Raw genomic sequence first — 27,052 nt, 5'->3', positions numbered from 1 at the left:
ATTTGCCCAAACTGGGCTGTTTAGAGGCTCCCTCCACCATGAATTGGTCCAAACTGGGCTGTTTAGAGGCTCCCTCCACCATGAATTTGCCCAAACTGGGCTGTTTAGAGGCTCCCTCCATCATGAATTGGTCCAAACTGGGGTTTTTAGAGGCTCCCTCCACCATGAATTGGTCCAAACTGGGGTTTTTAGAGGCTCCCTCCACCAAGAATTGGTCCAAACTGGGGTTTTTAGAGGCTCCCTCCACCATGAATTGGTCCAAACTGGGCTGTTTAGAGGCTCCCTCCACCATGAATTGGTCCAAACTGGGGTTTTTAGAGGCTCCCTCCACCATGAATTGGTCCAAACTGGGCTGTTTAGAGGCTCCCTCCACCATGAATTGGTCCAAACTGGGTTTTTTAGAGGCTCCCTCCACCATGAATTGGTCCAAACTGGGGTTTTTAGAGGCTCCCTCCACCATGAATTGGTCCAAACTGGGGTGTTTAGAGGCTCCCTCCACCATGAATTTGCCCAAACTCTGCTGGTTAGAGGCTCAATCCACCCTGATTTTCAAAACAAATGTTGGTGCCAACCTCAACTTACTACAAGGGCCAAATTCACTGCTGGTGACAAGCTCTCCTCACTGCAAGTGCCAAATACACATGTTTCAAGGTGTTTTCCTACTGTCAGAGAGGTGGTATTGAGTGTGTAAAGTGTGTAGTTGTTAGGCTGTGATGTTGGGGTAATAGAGGGTCTTTGGTGTGTTAGATGCCCCCAGACATGCTTCCCCTGCTGTCCCAGTGTCATTCCAGAGGTGTTGGCATCATTTCCTGGGGTGTCATAGTGGACTTGGTGACCCTCCAGACACGGATTTGGGTTTCCCCCTTAACGAGTATCTGTTCCCCATAGACTATAATGTGGTTCGAAACCCGTTCGAACACATGAACATTGAGCGGCTGTTCGAATCGAATTTCGAACCTCGAACATTTTAGTGTTCGCTCATCTCTAATTAGTACTCTCCAAAAGTGAATGGCATGAGACAGCATTATCTCACCACAATCGAGCTATCTCCATTGTTCATCAGTCAGTAGTGTTTAGTCCAATATGTCCACAAAATTTCAAAAGTCCAGTATCTACAACTTTTTCTTTGTTTGGTTACCGATAGAATAGCCTCCCAAACCTCCTTATTTCTCAGACTGTAGACCAGAGGATTTAACATCGGAACCACAACCAGATAAAGCATCGATAGTAACATGTCCTGGTCTTCAGAGTCTTCAGATTCAGGTTTCATGTACAAGAATGTAATAGGTCCATAGAATAATATAACAGTGATGAGATGGGAGGTGCAGCTGGAGAAAGCTTTCATACGTCCTGCCGAGGAGTGGATCTTCAATATGGCGGAGAAGATAAAGATATAAGAGATTATAGTGAGCAGGAATTGTACAAGGGAAACAAGAATGGCTTCCGAGAACATAAAAATCTTCCTGCTTGTGATGTCTGAAGAGGAAAGAGCGAGCACCGAATTCAGATCACAGAAGAAATGATGGATATCGTGTGAATAACAGAATTGTAATATGGCGGTAAGTGTTATATGTAAAACAGAGTTTAGAGCAGCAGACATCCAGGAGAAGGCCGCCATTACAATGTAGACATTCTTTCTCATTATTGTGTGATATAGTAAGGGCTTACAAATGGCCACATAGCGGTCATAGGCCATTGATGTCAGTGTGAAAATTTCACCATCAGCGCATAAGACAAAGAAGAATATCTGCATCATACAACTAGGAAATGAAATCTGATGATCTTGTATCTGAGTAATAGCAAGAAGCTTAGGGATGCAGGAAGTTGTAGATGTCACGTCTAGAATGGCGAGGTTACACAGGAAGAAATACATGGGAGTGTGTAATTTTGGCACCAAACATACAAGATAAATTATTGTCAAATTTCCTAACAAGGCCATCAAATAAATTATTAAAATCCCCCAAAATAATCCAGTTTGTTCTTGTGGGGGCATCGAGAAGGCAACAATGTAAAATTCATTTTCAGAACTGCCATTTGGACAGTCACTCATCGTGGTCTGGAGATGGCTACAGATGGTTCCTTCTTAACCTTTCCTTTTGGCTCTAAATGATACGTGGTCCGGGATGACCAACTTTGGAAAAGAGTTTATGATACTCGGTCAGGATACGATTCTGCTGTGTGTGTCTATGCGAGGCCACACTTCAGTTTGTTATGGACCGAAGCCTGGAAGATTGCAAAAGTTTCACAAATTTCTATTGTAATAAAAAAAATTTGAGTAAAAGCCATGGTGGACATATCTGTAGATACAATGTAATGGAAGACTAGTTCTCTGAGAATTTCTTTAAGGTCTGAAGAGTAAGCCAAAGAAAATCTACACTACAGCACAAACATTTTACAACTATTCATTAAAAACAGATCACTGTGACATCAGCAAGTTATAGGTAATAATAGATACAGAATTAACAAAATCCTACAGTATTTCCAATAGGGGACTACCCCCAAATAAACTCCATGAGAATAGTCCGAGGTTAGGGTTGAGCGATCAGGATTGGAAAAGATTAGATTCCGATCGGCGATCGAGCAAATTACACGATCACGATCGGGATCGGCTGGAATATGATTGGGATTTGGATTTTGAAATCTCAAGATCGGCTCAACCCTAAAAGTGACTTTTCCCATAGAAAAGCATTGACTAGGGTTGAGCGATTGGAATCAGAAAAGATCGGATTCCGATTGGCGATCAAGCAAATTTCACGATCGGGATCGGCTGGAAATTGATTGGAAATCGGATTTTGAAATCTTAAGATCTGCTCAACTCTAAAAGTGACTTTTCCCATAGAGAAGCATTGACTAGAGTTGAGTGATCGGGATTGAAAAGATCAGATTCCGATCAGTGATTGAGCAAATTTCACGATTGCCTTCAGGATCGGCTGGAAAATGATCAGAAATTGGATTTTAAGATCGATCCTGAAATCTCAAGATTGGCTCAACCCTATCTGAGGGGAAATGTTTAAGTCAGAGCTCAACGAGACAACATTTTGTCAAATGGAAATGAGATGAGACTGGTCACACATTTTCCCTGCATATAGTATCTCATGACCTGATGTCTGGTAGCAATATTGAGGCTCAGGAAACATGTCATACATGTGACATTGCCATCATAAAATCTGATAAATTATACTGTATATACCATAAAAGGGACTTTTACATTCTAATACAATTCCTTAATGTTTATTGCTAGGCCATTGTTTCAGTCTGGACACTCAATGTCAAATGTGATTTCTGTGGGAGGACAGCAAATTGTAGATTGTATACAGTGGTAAGATGATACATCTGCTGGCTGCGTAGGTGTGTATAATACTGCTCGAAGTCAGCCAAGTAGATGCCAAGTGTCATCTCCGATTCCTATCCCTGAAGCCATTTGGATGAACATTCAGATTAGAAGGTGAACGATCTTGGATGTACTGGGACTTTTGGAAACTTCTGGTTATATGAATAATATTATATACACTATTGTATTGCCCTAATCCCATCAGTTCTGTATTCAGATCTACAGTCTTCTTATTGTGTAATCACCAATCAAAAAACTTACATTGAATTATTGGCTAGACGTATGGCTATGTATTATATACAGCTCCAATGTATCTGAAGTGAAAAGATAAGTAACTTCCTGTTGAACGTGTTTCTTTGGCACAGATGAAAAGCCATGTATGTAACCCAATCCTGCAGTCATACTCCCTTCCATCTGTTTCCTACACACTGACTAGATATAGAAGAGATCAGCGTGAAATCGGAGACAAGTAGAAGAGAGTATCACACAGCTCCATAACCTTACACCGTGATCCATACAGAGATTCAACCCTACTTAGTGAAAAAGTCCAATGTATCCAATGTAACTTCCCAATTCACAGAAATTAGTCATGTTCACATTGTACATAATAAATGGGAATACATACATCCAAATAGGTATAAAACCTGAACCAAATAATTCCAGGAAAAAATACAATGTCATGTGTTAGATACAATGTAGCGGCTCCTGGCAGTGCTGCCTCCTGACAGGTCTAGTCTGACTCGGAAATGCCTGTTTTATAGTCTGATAAATCTGATGGGAATTCTTCCCTATTGAGATTTGATCTGTAAATGTAGATGATAATTGTATCAGAATAATTTGCCAATGTATTATTTTTACTCTGATATTTTCTCTTACATTTTCATGTATACATACATAGCATACACAATATACACATCATATGCCTACCTTCAGAAATTGTGTTATACCGTCCTGATGAAGGGACCTCTATAGAGTCCCGAAAGCTCGATATGTCATCAAATTTTTTTTTAAGTTAGCCATTAAAAAAGGTATCAACTACTGAGGACTTCTCTCAAAAATTTCTTTCAATATCCACATGAAGCAGAGTTAACCTGAACTTCTACAGTTAAACTTTGTCAGCGTGACATCGTAGCAAAGAAGACAACAAAATCCAATTCATAAATCATTGTCAATGATTTGTCATTGGTTTTTGTTGTCTTCCGTAATATGATATTTTGCTGTTAACCCCTAGCAAAAGTTGCATTGCAGGACCCAAATGGCAATTCATATCAATTGCCAGGCAGTGTCAACCTCCTTCATTCCCTCTCACATCTTCCCATCCTCTCTTATGTTGTCTAAAGTAAAAAAAAAAAAAAAAAGGTTGATAGGGATAATAAATCATAGCCGCTAATAGCAGTGATGGCCCAACTATGATCTATACCTGTACTATGATACATGTTCAGCAGGGGAAACATTTTTTTATTCATATTAGATCTGTATCACTACTAGCGGCTGTGGCCCCACTATCATTTGGCCCTTTGTGTTAGGACTGTGCGGCTTGTGCGGCCAAGAGAGCAGGGTCGCAGCCTGTTCCGCTGTTTCTGCTCAGTCCAGCATGCATGGGGTTAATCCCTTTGCAGCCGATAGGTGTGGTTGGTCTTCTGACTGACGGTGGTGCTAACCTATGAGCAACTGGCGTGGGCACCTGGGCTTGGTGTTTAGAACCCCCTTCCCTCTATTTAAGGAGACAGGTCTGTTCGCCCAGTGCCTTAGCCTAAACTCAGAATTGTGCATGTTGTCCAAGACATTAGTTTGGCAGCAAGCTGCCTTAGTTAGGTAGGTAGTTAGAAACTCCACTTTATGATAAAATTGTTGGAATCCTCCCCTGAGTTAGTAATCCTCCTCCTACCTTAGTCTGGCTGCTACCGCTAGTGCTGCAACAGCAGGTGGCTGTGGTGGGAGCGGCCCAGGAGGTTACTGGGAGCACATGGTCATTGTTAGTTTGTGTTTGTCTTACAGTGGAGTAAATGCAAGACTTTAGTTTTAATTTGCAGCTGCTCTATCCAGCATAGATCATTCTATAAGTTTCTGTTTGTACCCAGATGGTGTTGTAGCCCGGCAGTGACATTAACTGGGCCTTGTTCACACCAGGGTAGCTCTGTGGCTCAGAGCCCAGTTGAGCTCTGTAAGATATTATTATTTAGGTTTTTTTTATAGTTTCCTGCTAATCATAACACTTTGTCCATTTAAATTTAGCACTAAAGCCTCTGATGTCACAGACAAGTGATAATAAGAGCTGCTAGTCGTACTGCTATGGCCTAAATATGTCACCTATAGAATGTGGCAGATGAGCCTACTATGGGGCTTTTGCTTAGAACGGCCCTAACCCTACTGGATGGCACAAACCTGTACAGAAAATTTTTTGCTCAGAGAGCGGGGGGGATGGGGTTGGGGGGTTGGGGAGGTTGAGGAGATAGACCAACTGATCTAGTGGGACAGCATGGACTTAACCTCTAGCCAAAAAGGATGAATTAAACAGCAATCCCAGAAAATGTGATAGAGAGTCCCCAAACTGGACATACATCTCCAGCAAACTGAGGGAATAGCAGGATTAAGGGTGTGGAGTCGAGCCGGAGTGTGGTACCAGTGGAATAAAATCTTGTACTGGGTCTCACGGTAGGTGATAAAAGTAGACGATTTAATCACCAAAGACCAGATGATCTGCCACTGAGGTAAATAAATCAAATCACCAGCGAGTCATGTATTTGTGAATGTGGCAGGTCTGCCCCTCCAGAGAGGACAGACACCGGTGAGCCATATCACTATTAGCAGCTGTGGTGCCACTATGATTTGGCCCTTTGTCCTCTGATGTCACAGACAAGTGATAATAAGATCTGCTAGTCATACTGCTATAGACTAAATATGTCACCTATAGAATGTGGCGGATGAGGCTACTATGGGGCTTTTGCTTAGAACGGCCCCAACCCTACTGGATGACACAAACCTGTACAGAACTTCCCTATCACTTCTTGTACATACTGACCTCTATCATAGTGAACATCTAAGAATATGACCTCATACACATGTAGCTGAGCTCCATTTTCTCCTCCATATGTAATCTGCTGCAAATGGGATTATTGGAGGATAAAGAAAAACCATCAGGAAGATGAACATAAGAAAGAGAAAAAGACCTCAGATCTGACCGAGAGAAGACTCCATGACACTTATTGACTCATTCACCAAGGACACGGCTTTAGCTTAGCTTAGTTTTATTTTTTAAACTATATTTTCTGATGGGAAGGTTTGGGATTGCGGGGTTGTGTCTAATTATTCTCACACAATTTTTCTAATAACCCTATCCTTCATATTCTATTTAGAAGCACATTTCAGGTCAAACTTTTTCTTCTTCCTGATGATGGTCTTCCTTTTCTTCATCCTGTTCTTAACATTTTTCTTTTTACAAAGATGTTTCAGACTAAACCGTTTGTCTTCTTCTTGCTGATGGTTTCTTTAGGTATATTTATAATTAGAGTTATATATAGGGAGTAGAGATGAGCGAACAGTGTTCTATCGAACACATGTTCGATCGGATATCAGGGTGTTCGCCATGTTCGAATCGAATCGAACACCACGTGGTAAAGTGCGCCAAAATTCGATTCCCCTCCCACCTTCCCTGGCGCCTTTTTTGCACCAATAACAGCGCAGGGGAGGTGGGACAGGAACTACGACACCGGGGGCATTGAAAAAAATTGGAAAAAGTCATTGGCTGCCGAAATCAGGTGACCTCCATTTTAGACGAATAGTGGATTTCAAATCCGGGTCATATGAGAATGTGAACTTTGTGACTATGAGACAGGGATAGCTGTACAGGCAGGGATAGCTAGGGATAACCTTTATTTAGGGGGGAATGTTATTAAAAATAACTTTTTGGGGCTCTATCGGGTGTGTAATTGTGATTTTTGTGAGATAAACTTTTTCCCATAGGGATGCATTGGCCAGCGCTGATTGGCCGAATTCCGTACTCTGGCCAATCAGTGCTGGCCAATGCATTCTATTAGCTTGATGAAGCAGAGTGTGCACAAGGGTTCAAGCGCACCCTCGGCTCTGATGTAGCAGAGCCGAGGCTGCACAAGGGTTCAAGCGCACCCTCGGCTCTGATGTAGGAGAGCCGAGGGTGCACTTGAACCCTTGTGCACCCTCAGCCTGCTACATCAGAGCCGAGGGTGCGCTTGAACCCTTGTGCACACTCTGCTTCATCAAGCTAATAGAATGCATTGGCCAGCGCTGATTGGCCGAAGGCTGGCCAATGCATTCCTATGCGAATGCAGAGACTTAGCAGTGCTGAGTCAGTTTTGCTCAACTACACATCTGATGCACACTCGGCACTGCTACATCAGATGTAGCAATCTGATGTAGCAGAGCCGAGGGTGCACTAGAACCCCTGTGCAAACTCAGTTCACGCTAATAGAATGCATTGGCCAGCGCTGATTGGCCGAATTCCGTACTCTGGCCAATCAGCACTGGCTAATGCATTGTATTGGCTTGATGAAGCAGTGCTGAATGTGTGTGCTTAGCACACACATTCAGCTCTACTTCATCGGGCTAATAGAATGCATTGGCCAATCAGCGCTGGCCAATGCATTCTATTAGCGTGAACTGAGTTTGCACAGGGGTTCTAGTGCACCCTCGGCTCTGCTACATCAGATTGCTACATCTGATGTAGCAGTGCCGAGTGTGCATCAGATGTGTAGTTGAGCAAAACTGACTCAGCACTGCTAAGTCTGCATTCGCATAGGAATGCATTGGCCAGCCTTCGGCCAATCAGCGCTGGCTCTGCCGGAGGAGGCGGAGTCTAAGGTCGGACCTGAATGGAGACTGGTGTGGAGCGATCTTAGACTCCGCCTCCTCCAGCAGAGCCAGCGCTGATTGGTCGAGTTCCGTACTCTGGCCAATCAGCACTGGCCAATGCATTTCTATGGGGAAAAGTTAGCTTGCGAAAATCGCAAACTGACAGGGATTTCCATGAAATAAAGTGACTTTTATGCCCCCAGACATGCTTCCCCTGCTGTCCCAGTGTCATTCCAGGGTGTTGGTATCATTTCCTGGGGTGTCATAGTGGACTTGGTGACCCTCCAGACACGAATTTGGGTTTCCCCCTTAACGAGTTTATGTTCCCCATAGACTATAATGGGGTTCGAAACCCATTCGAACACTCGAACAGTGAGCGGCTGTTCGAATCGAATTTCGAACCTCGAACATTTTAGTGTTCGCTCATCTCTAATAGGGAGCGCATGCATGTATTACAGCCTAGAACTGAAGATGTTCCTGCGTTCCCTTTAGATCAGACAACAAAGTGTAGCTCTACTTTATATAGCAGTTCCCTATAGAGAATAACATGATGTGTAGAGTAGATGAAGATGGAAACTCAATACAATTTAATGATTACAGTTTTCCTGACTATGCACATTGATGGCTCTTTTCTTGTGCTAAGAATCTTTTTAACTGCATCCTGCCTGCACGTATTTGTCCTGTATTTGCAGTACAGAGCTCTTGGATTTCCTATAAAATGCTCACATCGGCTTTTCTCGGTTGTTTTTTTTACTTTTGTACAGTTACTCCTGGCAGAATGTAAATGTACCAGTAGTAATTATAGTGGATTAAGAAGAACCGCTCCTTATTGTATACAAACACAACCTCAGAGATAAACATAAAATGTGCGGCAGCCATAATGGGGATATTAGCAGCAGAATAACAAATAGGATTTCATGTATAAAGGCTTCCAACCCTATCAATACAACCGAATAGCACTCCCCAAAAGAGAATGGCATGATACAGAATTAACAAACCCCTTAGGTGCTATGGTTGTGTTTGACCACAGCATGTAAGGGGTTACTGCCAACAGTTGAGCTCTCTCCATTAGAGATGAGCGAACAGTAAAATGTTTGAGGTTCGATATTCGTTTTGAGTAGCCCCTCAATATTCGACTACTCAAATCGAATATCGAACCCTATTATAGTCTATGGGGGAAAATGCTCGTTTCAGGGATAGGCAACATTCAATCAAATTATACTTACCAAGTCCACGAGTGAGGGTCGGGCTGGATCCTCCGAGAAGTCTTCTCTGTGCAGCGTCCCCGCGGCATCTTCCGGCTCTGAATTCACTCTGCCAGGCATCGGGCCTGGGCAGAGCCGATTGCGCATGCCTGCACTACAAGCGGATGCCGCGGGGAAGCTGCACAGAGAAGACTTCTAAAGGTAGGAGAAGAACCAGCGTTGATTGGCCGACTGTATAGCATTCGGCCAATCAATGCTGGTTCTGCATCAAACTTTTACATTCGAATAGCGAGTGGTACTCGATCGAGTATGAGTATTTCGAATACCATAGTATTCGATTGAATATCTACTCAATCGAGTACTACTCACTCATCTCTAATCTCCATCTAAAGGTGATACATCACGGTATCGGTTGTATGTTACAAGCTGTTCATGGTACCTGGTCAACTCCTGAGCAGATACTAGGCACATGAAGTAATAATATGTCATGTGCTTAGAAGAGTTAATGAAACTTTTTTGCTAAAAATCTTTTAGAAATTTGACGTCCTTTCCTTACAAGTTACGAGTTTTAGGCTTTTGGTGAAGGCAAGTTGATCCAAGATTTTATATTGTTTGCCAGATTTGGAGTTGGAAAGGAATTTGCCTTGCTCTGTATTAACAAAGTAGGGTATCGGTTGGACTTGATGCTACTGTGTCTTGAACATCTACTATTTTACTATGTTACTTGTTAATCCTACTGATGTTATAAAAGTGAAAGTTTGTACGTTTGGATGATTGTGTGTTTGTGTATTTGTTACTCGATCACGCAAAAATGACTGAAAGGATTTGGATGACATTTGGCACATAGATAGATTGTAACCTGGATTAACACACAGGCTACTTTTTATCCAGGTAAATGACATGAATTCACAACTATTATGCATGTATGCTCACATACTATATTACACTGCTCTTGCCAACAGCTAATTGCAGGTTGCTGATAAAGCCAGGGCTGTTATCTCTTTATGTAAACACACAGATAACACTGAGTTAATTGTGTACAAGCATTTGCATATTATCTGATCTGCTCCAGTGCTGAGAAACAGATTTTAAACATGCCAGGAAAAAGAAAATCTAATGTGTCGCAAAATTCTAAAACAATGAGAGCTATGAAGGTATCCAGAAGTCACAGACTTCTCCTTAAGCGGAGCTGAGGAGGATTGAGCAAGCTAGGCGTCAACTGGCTCTTAGAGCAGCCGAATCGCCGGAGCAGGTGGATAATCGACGCTAACAACACACTCATTATATGGCTTCCCAGTGAGCTGCTGAGATGCTGGAACAATCCCAGGCACAGTGTGAGGAACAAGTTCAGCGGCAGGACAGCTTGAGATCTGCCGAAACACTGGAGCAGGCAAACCATCAATAAGATGAATATAGGTGGATCATCGATGCCAACAATACGCAGACGAAGTTGCAGGTAGAGGCTAGTGTGATCATATTTTGGAATTGTCTACATGCAGGAAGAGTATACCTGGTGTAAAGTGGTACAGAAACTGTATTGAATGCCTGCATCAAGGAGCTTGTTATATACACAAGATAAACCATCAATTCCCATAGTCACATTATTTTCATTCTGGACCTAGAGATGTAGCAGTCACCAAATGAACATTTGTTTCATGATGGGTTTCTACAATATGAAGGGTATGCAAAGGGGGTGATTTAAAATAGTAATATCTCTGGCTTTATTCAAGCTAGAACATTAGTTCTAAGTCATAACAAAGCTGAGTGTTCATCTTTCAAACATCTTTAATAACATAGTCAGCTATGGAGATCTCACTAGCTGAATACACAGTCAATAATGTGAAGTTTATATGCCATTACATGAATAATTACATCCCACATTAAATGGTGTGACAATGTCCGACCCTTTAGGCATACATCTCTCATCATCTTTATTATTTAGTTTTTGTTATTGCAGTTTGTTCACATAAAATGTGTCTATTATTTTACTAAGTTGTCAACCCTGACATTACATATGGCAAAGTAACGTTGTCTAGGACCTTGTCTTCCTTTGTTTGGTTACCGATAGAATGGCCTCCCAAACTTCCTTATTCCTCAGACTGTAGACCAGAGGATTTAACATCGGAACCACAACTAGATAAAGCATCGATAGTAACATGTCCTGATCTTTAGTGTCTTCAGATTGAGGTTTCATGTACAAGAATATACTTGGTCCATAGAATAATATAACAGTGATGAGGTGGGAGGTGCAGCTGGAGAAAGCTTTCATACGTCCTGCCGAGGAACGGATCTTCAATATGGCTGAGAAGATAAAGGCGTAAGAGATTAGAGTGAGCAGGAACAGTGCAAAAGGAATTAGAATGGCTTCAATTAATATAAACATCTTCCTGCTTGTGATGTCTGAGGATGAAAGAGCAACCACTGAATTCAGATCACAGTAGAAGGTATTGATATCATGGGAATCACAGAATTGTAATATGGCGGTAAGTATTGTGTGTAATAGAGAATTTAGAGCTCCGATTATCCACGAGGAGGCCGCCAATACAACGTAGACATCTCTTCTCATTATTGTGTAATACTGTAAGGGCTTACATACTGCCACATAGCGGTCATAGGCCATTGACGTGAGAAGGAAGACTTCACTGTCAGTAATAAAAACAAAGAAAAACATCTGGGTCATACAGCCAGAAAAGGAGATGCTGTGATCCTGGGTCAGGGTGATAGTAAGAAACTTAGGGATACTCGTAGAGGTGGATGCGATATCTAGAGTGGCGAGGTTACCCAAGAAGAAATACATTGCTGTGTGTAATTTTCTCACTGTCCATATCAGAAAAATGATTGTCAAATTTCCTATCACAACTATTATGTAAATGATCAAAATCCCTAAAAATAGCTCAAGCTGACCCGTTGGAGACATTGGGAAAGCGACAATATAAAATTCATTCTGAGAGCTAGAATTTGGACAGTCGTTCATATTGTTGGCCTGCAGATCAAAATGTGATATAGATTTAGGGATATTTAGGTAGTGCCATCACTGATAACAACCTGAACATTGAGAAAAATCTTAACAACCTACCAAAAATATACAAAATTATTAAAAAAAATAAGATAAAGTTGCATATAGAGGCATAAGAGGGAAGGTTTCTACCAGAAAAATTAAACAGATTAATAGAGAAGCTGCTAAAATACCATTACAAAGTAGTAGACTGGTGTCTCTCTAGTCCCACAAACCTCAAGGTGTAAGATACTGCAGGGGCTTGCATTTGCTCTTGAACCTACATTTAGGCCACCAAACATATTTGAAGACCAATGGTGAAACAGCCTTGTTTCTGATGAATGCTGTACAACCCTGGTGGTCCAGGTGGATGGTGTCGTGGATGATTGGTGGATGGCCACCATATCTCAACAAGGCTGTAATGTCAGCAAGGTTTTGGACCGGAATCATGGGGAAAGAGGCTTTTACCATCTGTGATGGTGTGAAACTGACCTCTGCGAATTTTTCCATGGTTCAAAAAGAAGAACTATGTCTTTCGCAGAAAAATCTTCATGCAGGACAATGCACCATCTCATGCGGCAAATAATATCTCTGAGTCACTGGATGCTATAAGCATAAAAGGAGAGAAATTAATGTTGTGGCCACCATGATCCCAACCCTATAGAGACCCTTTGGAGTATCCTCAAGACAAAGATCTATGATTGTGGGGGACAGTTCACATCAGGACAGCAGCTCTGGGAGACTATTCTGACATCCTACCCAAAATCTCAAAAGTTCAATGGATGTAAGAATTGTGAAGGTGATATCAAAGAAGGGCCCTTTAGTATCATGTAACTTGGCCTGTGAAGATGTGTTTGATTAAAACCGCTTTAGATTTCGGTAAATGTCACCTCTTAATATTAAAAATTCTATAAATGACCATTTTCAGTTCTTTACAATCTATAAAATGTTTAGAAATTTCAGACAGGCCTATCACAATGTCTAACGTAAACCTTTAACCCTCCTCTGTCTCCGCTCCCACACTTCCCCACATGATATGATGTCATGTAAGGATAACTTTATCTGTCCAAGCTCCATCCACATGTTACAGGACACGACTGTCGACTGCTCATAAAGTCTTATGTTTATGTAATGACAGTCACCTCTATTACAAAAGTGTCTGACTTCTGCATAAGCAATGCCGCCCCCTCTTGTGTCACCCCCTCTACCTTATAGATTATAAGTTCTTGCGAGCAGGGCCCTCAGTCCCATTGTGTGAAATGACTTTCTTTGTAATGTATCTTTCTGTTTGGATTTGAACCCTACAAATTGTACAGCGCTGCGGAATATGTTGGCGCTATATAAATAAAATGTATTATTATTATTATTATTATTATTATTATTATTAGAAATTGTTGTGCCGAATAATTTGGAACATTGGATTCTGATTTTTAATTTGTGGAAAAAAAATTGTCATCATCAATGGTTGAAAATTTGGACCTTATACTGTCGTTTGTATCAGCCATGAAAAATATTATTTGTACAATGATTTGGAACTCAGTATAAATTACTCCAGTATGTTTTTTAACTAAAGTGACAGCTTCTTATATACCATCAAAACAGGCAGAATGACTCATTTTATTGAGTTTTTGAGTTATTTTTGAATTTACATTTTTTATTTATTTATTTTTTATCTGAAACAGTTTGGTTCATAAAGGAAAGCAGACAAACATGTATTTGTAAGAATGTCTAACTGAGACCCAGGAAATAAAGATGAGTTTGTATCTCCTAGGATTGTAACACATATTGCTTGTTATTTAGATGGTGATATACCTGTGTAAATAGAGAGATAAGAAATAAAATAGGTATAAGAACAAACTAAAAATTACAACTCATACAATACGATACAGTACAATACATACAAAAAAACCCCACATAACATATAATTACTATAACAGTTGATTGCCAAGATGTAAAACCTGTTGTAACTAGTAATATTAGATGGTATACCTGACCTCCTTAATCGGTTCTTATCTCACTTCTCCTGAAGGTACAGCTATTCTGTTGAGAGAAAAAATCTACTATACTTAATCACATACCTTTGTGCAGAAAACTTCTATAAGGATAAAGAATAATCATTTACAGTAGTAAATATTACCTTATGTAAAGAATACATGTAATGTGGGGCAGTAGCTCAGACTGACATAGAGACGGCCTCCAGTCTGATCTCTTTGGCTTCTATTACTGGGATGATCTGAGAGATTCTATTTTATAATGTTCCCGGTAAATTACTGGAGGTCCTTTGAGAAGATAGAAAATACCAGGAGGAATCTTCTATTGTAGAATAAGGAATTATTTTACAGATAGTAGTGAAGTTTTTTTAGTCAGTTCATAAAGCATTATATGGTTTTGATCATGTTACAGATGCAGCAAAGTCTAACTTGATACTTAAGTTAAATGAACAATTGCAGCAAACTTTAACTTTGACTATGTTAGTTTTATGTCTATTTTGTTATGTTGGCAAGAATTGCACTAAGTGCGGCACCGCTTTTGAAGTCAAAAACATTGGGGTCCTTATTATAAACCACAACACTAGAGGATCCATGACAAAGGCGGGCTGCCCAGAATACAGTGAAGTAACAGATGAGAAGGGTGACCCAATACCAGTTCGGCTAAGACGTATTTTACTAAGACTTCGTAACCAGACAGAATTTAACACACACTCAACTGGATAAAAGACACCCCTGTGCTTCATAACCTGGCTCTATATGTCCAAACTACCTCACTATAGTTTGCCAACCAATGGGCCCGTCTAGGACGGCCACCCCAATTACTTATTAATACCTCCGATAAAGGAAGACTTGTGTGTAAAACCGGCTTACCAGCGATGCAGCACGGGGGCTAACAAATTTATATGAAAGTCTAAAGCCAGACCTCCCTGGTGACCCCTAGTGAATATCAGTATCCAGTCCTGAGCAAGTGGAAACAGGCAATTTGGTGGACTTGGTAATATTTCTGAAATGCACGGGATCCTCTGAAGTTAAATTACAACAGGAAATGGTGAATAATCTAGAGTCCTTAATGCAAATAATAATTGACTGAAGATGTTGTCTTTAACTAATAACAACAGGCTGAACTGAGTGTCAATAGAAGGTGCTAATACCCTAATTCTACACTTTGGCGCCAAAGCTAAGTATTGTTGCGTGCACGTTGTGGACCACCACTGAGCATCAGATCTGAGCTCAGGCTTACGACCTGATTGGGAAACCTTTCTGGCTGAAATAGCTGCTATTGATGCAGGAGCTCCTCCAATACAAGCGGCATTGCCTCTGGACTGTCAAGAATCAAACAATCTTTATTGGCACGTCTGAATAGATATTTGGCATTGCCAAAGCTAGTAAAGTGGGGGGAGAGAGTTGGAGTTGGGGGGGAGAGTGGTGGATATGGGGGGGGGGGGGTGATTTGGGGTATAACAGTCTGTGGGGTCTCATCTTCCTCTTAGTTGGTGACAGCTGGACACGTATTGGGCAGCGATCTCCACAGTGGTCTCCTCTTCTCCCAGTAGGATTTAGAGTTTCCTCTTCTCATCTGCAGATGTGAATTCTGGGATGTGGGCAGAGAGTCTTTGGAAGTAGACGGCCCTCACAGCTGAGTATTTGGTGCAGTGTAGCAAGAAGTGGGCCTCGTCTTCTAGGGCCCCCTGGTCACAGTGCTGGCACAGTCTGTTCTCCCATGGCTTGTACGTCTGTCTGAGTTGCCCCATCTCCATCTCCAGGCTGTGGGTGCTCAGTCTGTACTGGCTCAGGGTCTGTCTGTGTTTGGGGTGGAGTATTCTCTCCAGGTAGGTGGCCATGGTATAGTCCCTTTGCAATGACTGGTACATGGTGAGTTTCTTGAAGTTATTTATTGCGCTTCTCCATTCCTGGATGTACCGCTCTTTGTCTCTCTCAATGGCCCCTTTTATTTGAGCCTTGTTCAGGGCATGTTGGGGGTTTTGGTTTGGCAGACGGCTGATGCTTGGTTGGGGGGTGTCGGGTTTGCTCAGGGCTCTGTGGTAAAAGCCAGGGCTGCTGCCCTGTATGTGTGTCCAGAATGATAGTGCCCTCTTCTGCATGGTGAGCCATAGGGGAAGCCTGCCTAGCTCTGCCTGGCATCCCATGTTGGAGGTGTTGCGATGGACATGGAGCAGGTACTTGCAGAACTCCAGGTAGAAGGTCTCTGTTGGGCTGGAATCCCACTTTGACTGGTCTGGGTAGGTGGCTGGACCCCAAACCTCACTGCCATAGAGAAGGATCGGAGCGATGACTGCGTCAAATATGTTCAGCCAGACTCTCACTGGTGGTTTGAGGTGATATATCTGTCTTCTGATGGCATAGATGGTTCTACATGCTTTTCCTTTCAGGGTTTCTATTGCTGCTTTGAAGCTTCCTGATTGGTTGAGCTCCAGCCCCATGTAGGTATAGGTGTTGGGTTTCTCCAGTGTGGAGCCGTTCAGTGTGAATTGTGGGCTTTGATCTTCTTGTGGTTGATGGGTAGAGCCCATGTGGTGATGAATTTTTCCAGCACTGACAGGCTTTCTTGGAGGTCTTTCTTGGTGGGGGACAGGAGTAGAAGGTCGTCAGCGTATAGCAGGAACTTCACCTTACGGGATGAGGCCTGGTGTTGGTGAGGCCTCTATGGCTGTAGGTAGTTCATTGATGTAGATTTTGAAGAGCATTGGGCTCAGGCTACAGACTTGTCTGATCCCTCAGGCCTGTTGGAAGTATGCTGTCCTTTTCCCATTCACCTTCACACTGCATTGGTTTCCGGTGTAGGAGCTCTTGATGATGTCATACGTTCTTCCTCCTATTCCACTCTCTAGGAGTTTCAGGAACAATACTGGGTGCCATTCTGAGTCAAACGCCTTGTTGAAGTCCACAAAGCAGGCGAATATTTTGCCTCTTCTGGTGTTGTGGACGTGAGTCTTGATGAGGCTGTGCAGGGTGTAGATATGGTCCGTGGTGCGGTGGTTTGGCATGAACCCTGCTTGGCTCTTGCTGAGGACCCTGTGTTATGTGATGAAGATAAGGATTCTGTTATTGATGATGCTGTTGAACAGTTTCCCCAGCGTGCTGCTAATGCAGATTCCTCTGTAGTTGTTGGGGTCATATTGGTTCCCATTCTTGTAGATGGGGGTTATGAGGACTTTGTTCCAGTCTTGGGGGAAGTGTCCAGTATTGAGGACAAGGGTGAATAGTTTTGCCAGTGCCGTATATATGTCTGGAGAGCTGTATTTGATCATCTCTGGTAGGATGATGTCAGGGCCGCTGGCCTTTTTTGTCTTTCAGCAGGGTAATTCTTTCCTGTATATCTTTTGTGGTGATTGGTCAGTCCAGAGGGTTCTGGAAGTCCTTGATGACTTTCTCCATATCCCTCAGTTTGGTGATTATCTGTCCACTATGACACCCCAGGAAATGATGCCAACACCCTTGAATGCAATTGGGACAGCAGGGAAACCATTCCTGGGGGCATCTAACATGCCCAAGTACCTGTATTACCCCACTATCTCGTCGGGATCCCTGTCAGCTTGCGATATGCGGGAGCTGACTTTTTCCCATAGGAATGCATTGACCAGCGTTGTTTGGCCGAATGCCATACAGAGTACAGCATTCGGCCAATCAAGGCTGGTTCTGCCGGAGGAGGCAGAGTCTAAGATCAGTCCACAGCAATCTCCATTCTGGTCCGATCTCAGATGTAGCAGTGTTGAGCGCACAGCTCTGCTACACCGGAGATGTAGCAGAGATGGCCGTGCGCTGAACTCTGCTACACCGGAGATGTAGCAGAGCTGAGTGTACGCTGAGCTCTGCTACATCCAGAGATGTAGCTGAGCTGAGTGTGCACTGAGCTCTACTATATACAGAGATCTCTGGATGTAGTAGAGCTCAGCGCACACTCAGCTCTGCTACATCTTGGGTGTAGCAAAGCTCAGCGCATGGCTAGCTCTGCTACATCTCAGGTGTAGCAAAGCTGTGCGCTCAACACTGCTACATCTGAGATCAGACCAGAATGGAGACAGCTGTGGACCGATCTCAGACTCCGCCTCCAACGGCAGAACCAATGTTGATTGGCTGAATGCTGTACTCTGTATGGCATTCGGCCAATCAACGCTGGTCAATGCACTCCTATGGGAAAAAGTCAGCTCCCACATATCGCAAGCTGACAGGGATCCCGACGAGATAGAGCCCCAAAGAGCTGTTTAAGTAACATTCCCACCTAAATAAAGGTAATCCCTAGCTAACCCTGCCTGTACATCTATCCCTGTCTCACAGTCACATAGTTCAGTCTCATATGACCCGGATATTAAATCCACTATTCATATAAATTAGAGGTCACCTGATTTCGGCAGCCAATGGGTTATTTCAATTTTTTTCAATGCCTCCATTGTCGTAGTTCCTGTCCCACCTCCCCTGCGCAGTTATTGGTGCAAAAAAAGTGCCAGGGAAGGTGGGAGGGGATACAAATTTTTTGTGCGTTTGCCTTGTGGTATTTGATTGTAATCGAATACCTCAAACGGCCTGATATTCGATCGAATATCAATTATCTCCACTGACGACTTTGCCGCTTACTTTAAAACTAAAATTGACACCATCAGAGACAGTCTCACCCTACTCCCCGACAACCCCTCTACCCAACTACTTACTGTTCCTCATCCCTGACCTGTTTCTCCTCCATAACTGACGAAAAACTCTCCTCACTAATCTCCAAATCCCACCTCACCTCCTGCGTGCTCGACCCGATCCTGTCACACATCATCCCCAAACTCGCTGAAGTCATTACTCCAGCCCTAACCCATCTCTTCAACCTATCCCTAACCAATGGATCCTTCCCCTCAGCCTTCAAACACGCCACTGTCACTCCTATACTTAAGAAACCGTCCCTCGACCCGTCCTCTCCTGCCAACTATCGTCCCATCTCACTGCTCCCGTACGCCTCAAAACTTCTTGAGCAGCATGTCCACTCTGAACTCTCCTCCTATTTCTCATCCAACCTGCTCTTTGACAGACTTCAGTCAGGCTTCAGACCCCGGCACTCCACTGAAACTGCCCTAACAAAAGTCACTAATGACCTGCTAACCGCCAAAGCCAAGCGCCATTACTCTGTCCTCCTCCTCCTCGACCTCTCCTCTGCCTTTGACACAATTGACCACTCTCTCCTGTTAGAAATTCTCTCATCCCTTGGTATCTCAGACCTGGCCCATTCCTGGATCTCCTCATACCTCACCGACCGCACATTCAGCATCTCCCACTCGCACACCACCTCCTCACCTCGCCCTCTCTCTGTAGGTGTCCCCCAGGGCTCCGTCCTAGGACCCCTCCTGTTCTCCATCTACACCCTTGGCCTGGGCCAACTCATAGAATCTCATGGCTTTCAGTACCACTGCTATGCCGATGACACCCAAATCTACATCTCTGGACCAGACATTACCTCCCTGCTGGCCAGAATTCCAGATTGTTTAGCGGCTGTAGCCTCCTTCCTCTCCTCCCACTTTCTCAAACTCAACATGGAGAAAACAGAGTTTATCATCTTTAGCCCATCCTGTATGGCCCCTCCACCTGACCCATCTATCAAAGTTAATGGAACCACAATTACCCCTGTCTCACAGGCGCGATGCCTTGGGGTAACCCTGGACTCCGACCTATCCTTCAAGCCACATATTCAAGCCCTCAACACCTCCTGCCGCCTCCAGCTCCAGAACATCCACCGAATTCGCCCCTTCCTCACCCAGGAAACCACTAAGATGCTTGTCCATGCCCTCATAATCTCCCGCCTAGACTACTGCAACACCCTTCTCCATGGACTCCCAGCTAACACCCTTGCCCCCCTCCAGTCCACCTTAAACGGTGCTGCTCGCTTAATCCACCTCACCCCCCGATCTTCACCGGCTGCTCCCCTCTGCCAGTCCCTCCACTGGCTACCTATAGCCCAGCGAATTGAGTTCAAGCTACTAACGCTAACATACAAAGCCATCCACAACCTGTCCCCTCCATATATTTCTGACCTCATCTCCCGCTACCTGCCCACACGTAACCTCAGATCCTCCAATGACCTCCTGCTCTGCTCTGCTCTCATCCGCTCCTCACGCAACCGTCTCCAAGATTTCTCCCGTGCATCCCCCATACTCTGGAACTCCTTACCACGGCACATAAGACTGACCCCCACAATCACAGGATTCAAGAAGGCCCTGAAGACTCACCTATTCAGGAAGGCCTACAACCTCCAATAACACTATCACCGCACCGCCATCTGTACAGTCTCCCCCTCTCCTTCTGTCTCTACCCCCTTCCCCCATAGATTGTAAGCCCTCGCGGGCAGGGCCCTCTACCCCACTGTGCCAGTCGGTCATTGTTAGTATTATATCTACCTCTATATTCTGTGTACTGTATGTAACCCCCAAATGTAAAGCACCATGGAATTAATGGTGCTATATAAATAAATAATAATAATAATAAAATAATAATAGATTGAACACCGTTCGCTCATCTCTATTAGGATCCTTTGGGGCCCCCTGAGGGTTCAGGGCCTGGTACCAACGGCTACCGCTGTACCTCTCCGAAAGGAAAATATATAAGAAAATCTCAGATAACAACTAATAAAAACTGCACGTTAATAAGATCCAATTATAATTACAATTACAGAGCAAAACCCAATAGACACTAATCCCCATTGGATTTTAACACTATAAAAAAGGCTCTTCATTGTCAGTCTGGAAGTGACAGGAGAGCACTGCTCGGAGCCGCTATACTGTACCTGAAGCAAACATCTCCTGCATCTCTATATTGTAGGTTTTACTCTCTAGGATTATATGGTTCATCTTTTATCCCTGTTTAGATGTATATCTACATACAGTGTTGGCCAAAAGTATTGGCCCCCCTGCAATTCTGTCAGATAATCCTCTTGTTCTTCCAGAAAATGATTCCACGCACAAACTCTTTGGTAATATCTTCATTTATTTTGCTTGCAATGAAAAAACACAAAAGAGAATGAAAAAAAAAGTCAAATCATTGATCATTTTACACAAAACTCCAGAAAGAAGTATTGGCCCCCTCAGCCTAATACTTGGTAGCACAACCTTTAGACGCAATAACTGCGCACAACCGCTTCCGGCAACCAGCAATGAGTTTCTTACAAGGCTCTGCTGGAATCTTAGACCATTCTTCTTTGGCAAACTGCTCCAGGTCCCCCCTGAGATGTGAAGGGGGTCTTCTCCAAACTGCCATCAAGAGATCTCTCCTCCCCCACAGGTGTTCTATGGGATTCAGGGCTGGACTCATTGCTGCCACTTTACAAGTCTCCAGGGCTTTCTCTCACCACCATTTTCTAGTGCTGACCTGAAGTGTGTTTTGGGTCATTGTCCTGCTGGAAGACCCCTGACCTCTGAGGGAGACCCAGCTTTCTCACACTGGGCCCTACATGATGCTGCACAATGTGTTGGTCGTCTTCAGACTTCATAATGCCATGCACACGGTCAAGCAGTCCAGTGCCAGAGGCAGCAAAGCAATCCCAAAACATCAGGGAACCTCCGCCATGTCTGACTGTAGGGACCGTGTTCTTTTCTTTGAAGGCCTCTTTTTTTTCCTGTAAACTCTATGTTCATGCCTTTTCCCAAAACAGTGCCAATACTTCTGTCCACCCCCTTTTTTATGTTTGGTGTGGAATTATATCCAATTTGGCTTTTTGACAATTCTTTTTGTGGTTTTCCATTGAAGACAAATTAAATGAAGATAATAATACCAAAGAATTTGTGCTTGCAATCATTTTCTGGAAGAACACGAGTATTAGCTGACAGAATTGCAGGGGTGCCAATACTTTTGGCCAACACTGTATACATTATATACAAGGCATATGTATGTACTCATTTCTAATAATGGGGGGGAGGGGGGGTGATAGTGGATGAATGGAGACTCTGTGTTGGATCCCTGGCTGAATGGACAGGTGAGTAAATAGTATTTATTATTTGAAAGGGGTTGTCTGTACTTAACTTTTATATGACCTATCAGCTATAGGATCAGCTATAAATGCCTAGTCGGTAGGGGACTGATGAGTTGTGCGGAGCCACTTCCACTGCTTGTTGAGATTAGTGTGGGCTGGACTGCAGTGAAGGTGCCTGGCCTGTATACAGTGGACCGAGCTCAAACAGGCACCAAAAACAGTCCAGCCCCCACACTGATCAGGACAACCTCTATGAGTTAAAAAAAAAACAACTAAAATACCCCTTCAAGTACATTGTGGCACAAAAGGTTAACAGTTTCAATGGATTTTCAATGGTTTTTGTTGTGTTCTGTATGGGGTTGAGCCGATCTTGAGATTTCAAGATTGATTTTAAAATCCGATTTCTGATAATTTTCCAGCCGATCTCGATCCCGATTGCGAAATTTGCTTGATCGCCGATTGGAATCCGATCTTTTCCGATCCCCATCCTCAACCCTAGTCAATGCTTCCCTATGGGAAAAAATCACTTTTAGGGTTGAGACGATCTTGAGATAACCTCCGATCTCAATCCCGCTGGTAAAAATCGGGTCGGAATTCCAATCGCGATCGTGAAATTTATTCGATCACTGATCGGAATCCGATCTTTTCCGATCCTGATCGCTCAACCCTAGTTCTGTAATAAGAAATATCTTATTGTCTTTTGTTTACGGTGAATATATAGGCCTTCAGATACAGCAGTTTTACCGCGTCCTGATATTTCTTAAAGATTATTTATGTATCACTTCCTACTATTATTATTTTAGATACACTAGAGCAATAAAAGACAAACATAACCCTAGTGAAACCATTCCACCTCCTTAACTGAACTAACAGATTTTCATCTCACTATATATTATAGATATTGGCCATCTTGTTTAAGAAGACCATCTCCTAGAAGAAAACTGAGAACAAATGTACGGTTGTAGCCAACCTTAACTTAACTCATGATTTGGTCAAGGATTCCACGGCTCATGACGCCTATATAATACAATAACGCAACATGCTAACCAATGCCTTGAAAGACTGCAATTCACAATGCAATGACTGGGCGATCCCACATAGATATATGAAGGATACAATCATGTCACTTTGGGATAGCTTATCGTGAAAATCTTGTAATCTTTTATCGACAGCCATATCTAGATATATACCGGCAAGAGCAAAAGGTAAGGAAGGACACGTCTGTATCAAGAGAGTCCCCATGGTGTAACTATTAAAGGATTATCTTATGTTATCTTATATTATCTTATCTTAGAGCAACCTGTGATTCTTTTACAAGATGTAGAAGATATTAATAGTAAAAACAAGGGAGACTCACTTGATTGGTGACCTTAAAAGGAATGTGTCACCAGGAAATGATCTATTGTTTAAATCGTGGGGGTTTTTTGGAATTTTTGGTGATGGTTATATTTAATTTTTAAAATTAATATCCATATTTTAAAAAAATCCCACAAATCATGCAGTTCCAATTTCTGTCACTAAGGCTAAACACTCTATGGCTTCCTGTTCTCTATAGGACGATGGGCCATAGACACAATGGTCTGGAGTAGAATCTATTCATTTGTATCAGAAAGTGACCTCTGTGACCTGAGGTCATTGCGTAGAGAAGGAATAGATGAGTTGTATAATTGTCCATTGTGACTGATGGAGCTTGTGCCTTATCCCCATCAGCATGATAGTGTGGTGACTGCTGCAAAGAAATACCCTACAGAAAACTCTTATTTGCAACGTTGCTCTAGTTCATCGAGGTTGTAGACCTTTGTTAGCACATAAGTCTCTTAGGGTCTCGCTACAGGATTTCATTTAGGTTTCATTCTGGACTGGGCCATTACAACATCTTCATTCTTTTCTTTATCGACCATTCTGTGATGATAAGCTGTGCTGGTTCTTGCCCAACATAGTAGTCAAAATGGTCAAACCCTTCCAAATAAGACATACTGTACATATTCAGTGTATTTCTAACTTATTATGATTAACTTCTACATTAAGCATGCTAAGTAAGACCTGTAGAGTCTTAGATGTAGTTTTTGGGGTCCTTTTGTAATTGGTCTGACCTTGGGGTGAATTTGTTGGGATGCCCACTTCTGATAAGAATGTCAGCTGTCTTAATTTGAAGTCCATCATTCTACATTGAGAACCATTATTCAAGTAGAAAACATTTTATTGGGCAATAGCATTATAATTAGAGATGAGCGAGTAGCACTCGATCGAGTAGGTATTTGATTGAATACTGCGGTATTCGAAATACTTGTACTCAATCGAGTACCACTCGCTATTCGAATGTAAAAGTTTGATGCAGAACCAGCATTGATTGGCCAAATGCTATGCAGTTGGCCAATCAATGCTGGTTCTTCTCCTACCTTTAGAAGTCTTCTCCGTGGAGCTTCCCCGTGGCGTCTTCCGGCTCTGAATTAACTCTGCCAGGCATCAGGCCTGGGCAGAGCCGACTGCGCATGTCCGCTTGTAGTGCGGGCATACGCAGTCGGCTCTGCCCAGTCCCGATGCCTGGCAGAGTGAATTCAGAGCCGGAAGATGCCGCGGGGATGCTGCACGGAGAAGACTTCTCGGAGGATCCAGCCCGACCCTCACTCGTGGACTTGGTAAGTATAATTTGATCGAATGTTGCCTACCCCTGAAACGAGTATTTTCCCCTCCATAGACTATAATAGGGTTCGATATTCTATTCGAGTAGTCGAATATTGAGGGGCTACTCGAAACGAATATCGAACTTCGAACATTTTACTGTTCGCTCATCTATAATTATAATTATTCCCAGATTAAGTGGCAACAATAAGCACTTCTCTAAGATCGTTGCTGATGTCTTTCCTCCTTGACATTGTGCTAGTACACACCCGAATGCTTCAGACCAGCAAACTGGCCAATTTTTTTTGTGAGGTGGCCACATTTGCTCTTAATCAATAACATTTGATGAGCAGAATCTGGCTACTACTTACCCTCTAAATTGCTATCATCTTAATATACTACTTCTGCTTTTTGGCCCTTTTTTGTTTATGTTTTATGTAAAAGCAGGATAGATATGTGTTTGAATTTTTAATACTTCTGACTTTTTTTTTTACTTATATTCATTCACACAACAAACCCTATTGTCTCAGGTTCCATTGAGGTGACAGTCATTGTGATGTGATTAGTAATGTTGTATGTATCAACCATGAAACTAGATTTATATCGCCCTTATGTATTTTATCATTATCACATATAAAACATTTTTATCCCCAGGCTAAGATGAGTGACTGTCCGAATGGAAGTTCTGAGAATGAATTTTACATTGTCGCCTTCTCTATGCCATCACAGACACAAGTTAAGCTATTTTTTGGGATATTGATCATTTACCTGATGGCCTTGTTAGGAAATTTGCTTATCATTGCTCTTGTATGTTTGGTAACAAAATTACACACTCCAATGTATTTCTTCCTATGTAACCTCGCCATTCTAGACGTGACATCTACAACTTCTATCATTCCTAAACTGCTTGCTATTACATTGACCCAAGATCACAGGATCTCATTCCCTGGCTGTATGACCCAGATATTTTTCTTTGTTTTATGTGTTGATGGTGAATTTTTCATGCTGACGTCAATGGCCTATGACCGCTATGTGGCCATATGTAAGCCCTTACAATATTACCTAATAATGAGGAAGAACGTCTACATTGTAATGACGGCCTTCACCTGGATTGTTAGTGCTCTTAATGCCCTATCACAGACACTGCTTACATGTGTAGGACAATTCTGTTACTCACATGAGATCAAGAATTTCTACTGTGATCTGAATTCAGTGCTTGTGCTTTCCTCCTCAGACATCACAAACCAGGAGGCTTTAATATTCTCTGAAGTTTTCCTTATTACCATCTTACAATTTCTACTCACTATAATCTCTTATATCTTTATCTTCTCAGCCATATTGAAGATCCGTTCCTCGGCAGGACGTATGAAAGCTTTCTCCAGCTGCGCCTCCCATCTCATCACTGTTATATTATTCTATGGACCTCTTACCTTCTTATACACAAAACCTCAAGGTGAAGACTCTAAAGATCAGGACATGTTACTATCCATAGTTTGCCTTGGTGTTGTTCCGATGTTAAATCCTCTGGTCTACAGTCTGAGGAATAAGGAGGTTTGGGCGGCTCTTTTATCACTAACCAAACAAATGAAGGCAAAGTTCTCAACACCAGACTAGAAAAACTCATTTGAAGGTTAGGTTAGAGAATTTATTTGGGAACAAATTAGAATACATAAAGCTAAAAAAAAAAAAAATATTAAGTGATATAGGTCTATAGCTCAGGCGCGGGTACAGGATTTACTCTGAAATGTAAATGACATGTACAACAGTTATGCACTCTCCCAATTTAGTGGATGATATCCTATTTGTGATCATAGACCCTAGAGAAGGCCTTCATTGATTGCATGACCTACTAACTCAATATGATACAGTTTCGAACTACAAGGTCAACACATTCAAATCAGAGATCTTGCCGATCCAGACATTACTGTCCATGAGAAGTGACTTACACTCCCTTTTCAATGGACACTCCAGACTATTCCATACTTAGAGATGAAGTTGACACCTAGAATTGACCAGATCTACAGCAGCAACTTCACTACTGTCCTTCAAGAGGTTCAATCTCTACTTCAATCTTATAATACCCCACTGATTTCCTGGTTTGGTTGGAAAAACTTAGTTCAGACC

The 27,052-nt window shown here is 42.6% G+C and overlaps 3 protein-coding genes across 3 annotated transcripts; 1 reads left to right on the top strand and 2 right to left on the bottom strand.

The window, feature by feature from the left end:
• Positions 1–1,063: 1,063 nt before the first annotated feature.
• On the bottom strand, positions 1,064–2,050 carry LOC142204458 (olfactory receptor 5AR1-like). The gene has a single exon (XM_075275770.1). It carries the CDS (start codon positions 2,048–2,050, stop codon positions 1,064–1,066), a length of 987 nt encoding a protein of 328 aa, XP_075131871.1.
• Positions 2,051–6,679: 4,629 nt separating this feature from the next.
• On the bottom strand, positions 6,680–12,337 carry LOC142204456 (olfactory receptor 5AR1-like). Its single transcript, XM_075275769.1, has 2 exons — positions 11,403–12,337; positions 6,680–6,818 (listed from the first exon to the last, which is right to left on the bottom strand). Exons 1-2 carry the CDS (start codon positions 12,335–12,337, stop codon positions 6,680–6,682), a joined length of 1,074 nt encoding a protein of 357 aa, XP_075131870.1.
• Positions 12,338–22,267: 9,930 nt separating this feature from the next.
• LOC142204455 (olfactory receptor 5AR1-like) lies at positions 22,268–26,542 on the top strand. Its single transcript, XM_075275768.1, has 3 exons — positions 22,268–22,309; positions 23,479–23,511; positions 25,583–26,542. Exons 1-3 carry the CDS (start codon positions 22,268–22,270, stop codon positions 26,540–26,542), a joined length of 1,035 nt encoding a protein of 344 aa, XP_075131869.1.
• Positions 26,543–27,052: the final 510 nt, after the last annotated feature.

The sequence above is a fragment of the Leptodactylus fuscus genome, chromosome 5 (genome assembly GCF_031893055.1).
Source record: "Leptodactylus fuscus isolate aLepFus1 chromosome 5, aLepFus1.hap2, whole genome shotgun sequence".
Lineage (NCBI taxonomy): Eukaryota > Metazoa > Chordata > Amphibia > Anura > Leptodactylidae > Leptodactylus > Leptodactylus fuscus.
The sequence above is the reverse complement of the archived record's forward strand: the minus strand, read 5'-3'. Positions and strand labels throughout refer to the sequence as shown.

Bases quoted from the DNA above. Each gene is read 5' to 3' on its own strand.
- LOC142204455 (XM_075275768.1), top strand. From the start codon at position 22,268: ATGAATGGAGACTCTGTGTTGGATCCCTGGCTGAATGGACAG. The intron at 22,310-23,478 runs GTGAGTAAATAG...TTTTATCGACAG, and splicing joins ATCCCTGGCTGAATGGACAG to CCATATCTAGATATATACCG. The intron at 23,512-25,582 runs GTAAGGAAGGAC...TTTTATCCCCAG, and splicing joins TATACCGGCAAGAGCAAAAG to GCTAAGATGAGTGACTGTCC.
- LOC142204458 (XM_075275770.1), bottom strand. From the start codon at position 2,050: ATGAGTGACTGTCCAAATGGCAGTTCTGAAAATGAATTTTACATTGTT.
- LOC142204456 (XM_075275769.1), bottom strand. From the start codon at position 12,337: ATGAACGACTGTCCAAATTCTAGCTCTCAGAATGAATTTTATATTGTC. The intron at 6,819-11,402 runs GTCCTAGACAAC...ATATACCTAAAG, and splicing joins ACCAAACAAAGGAAGACAAG to AAACCATCAGCAAGAAGAAG.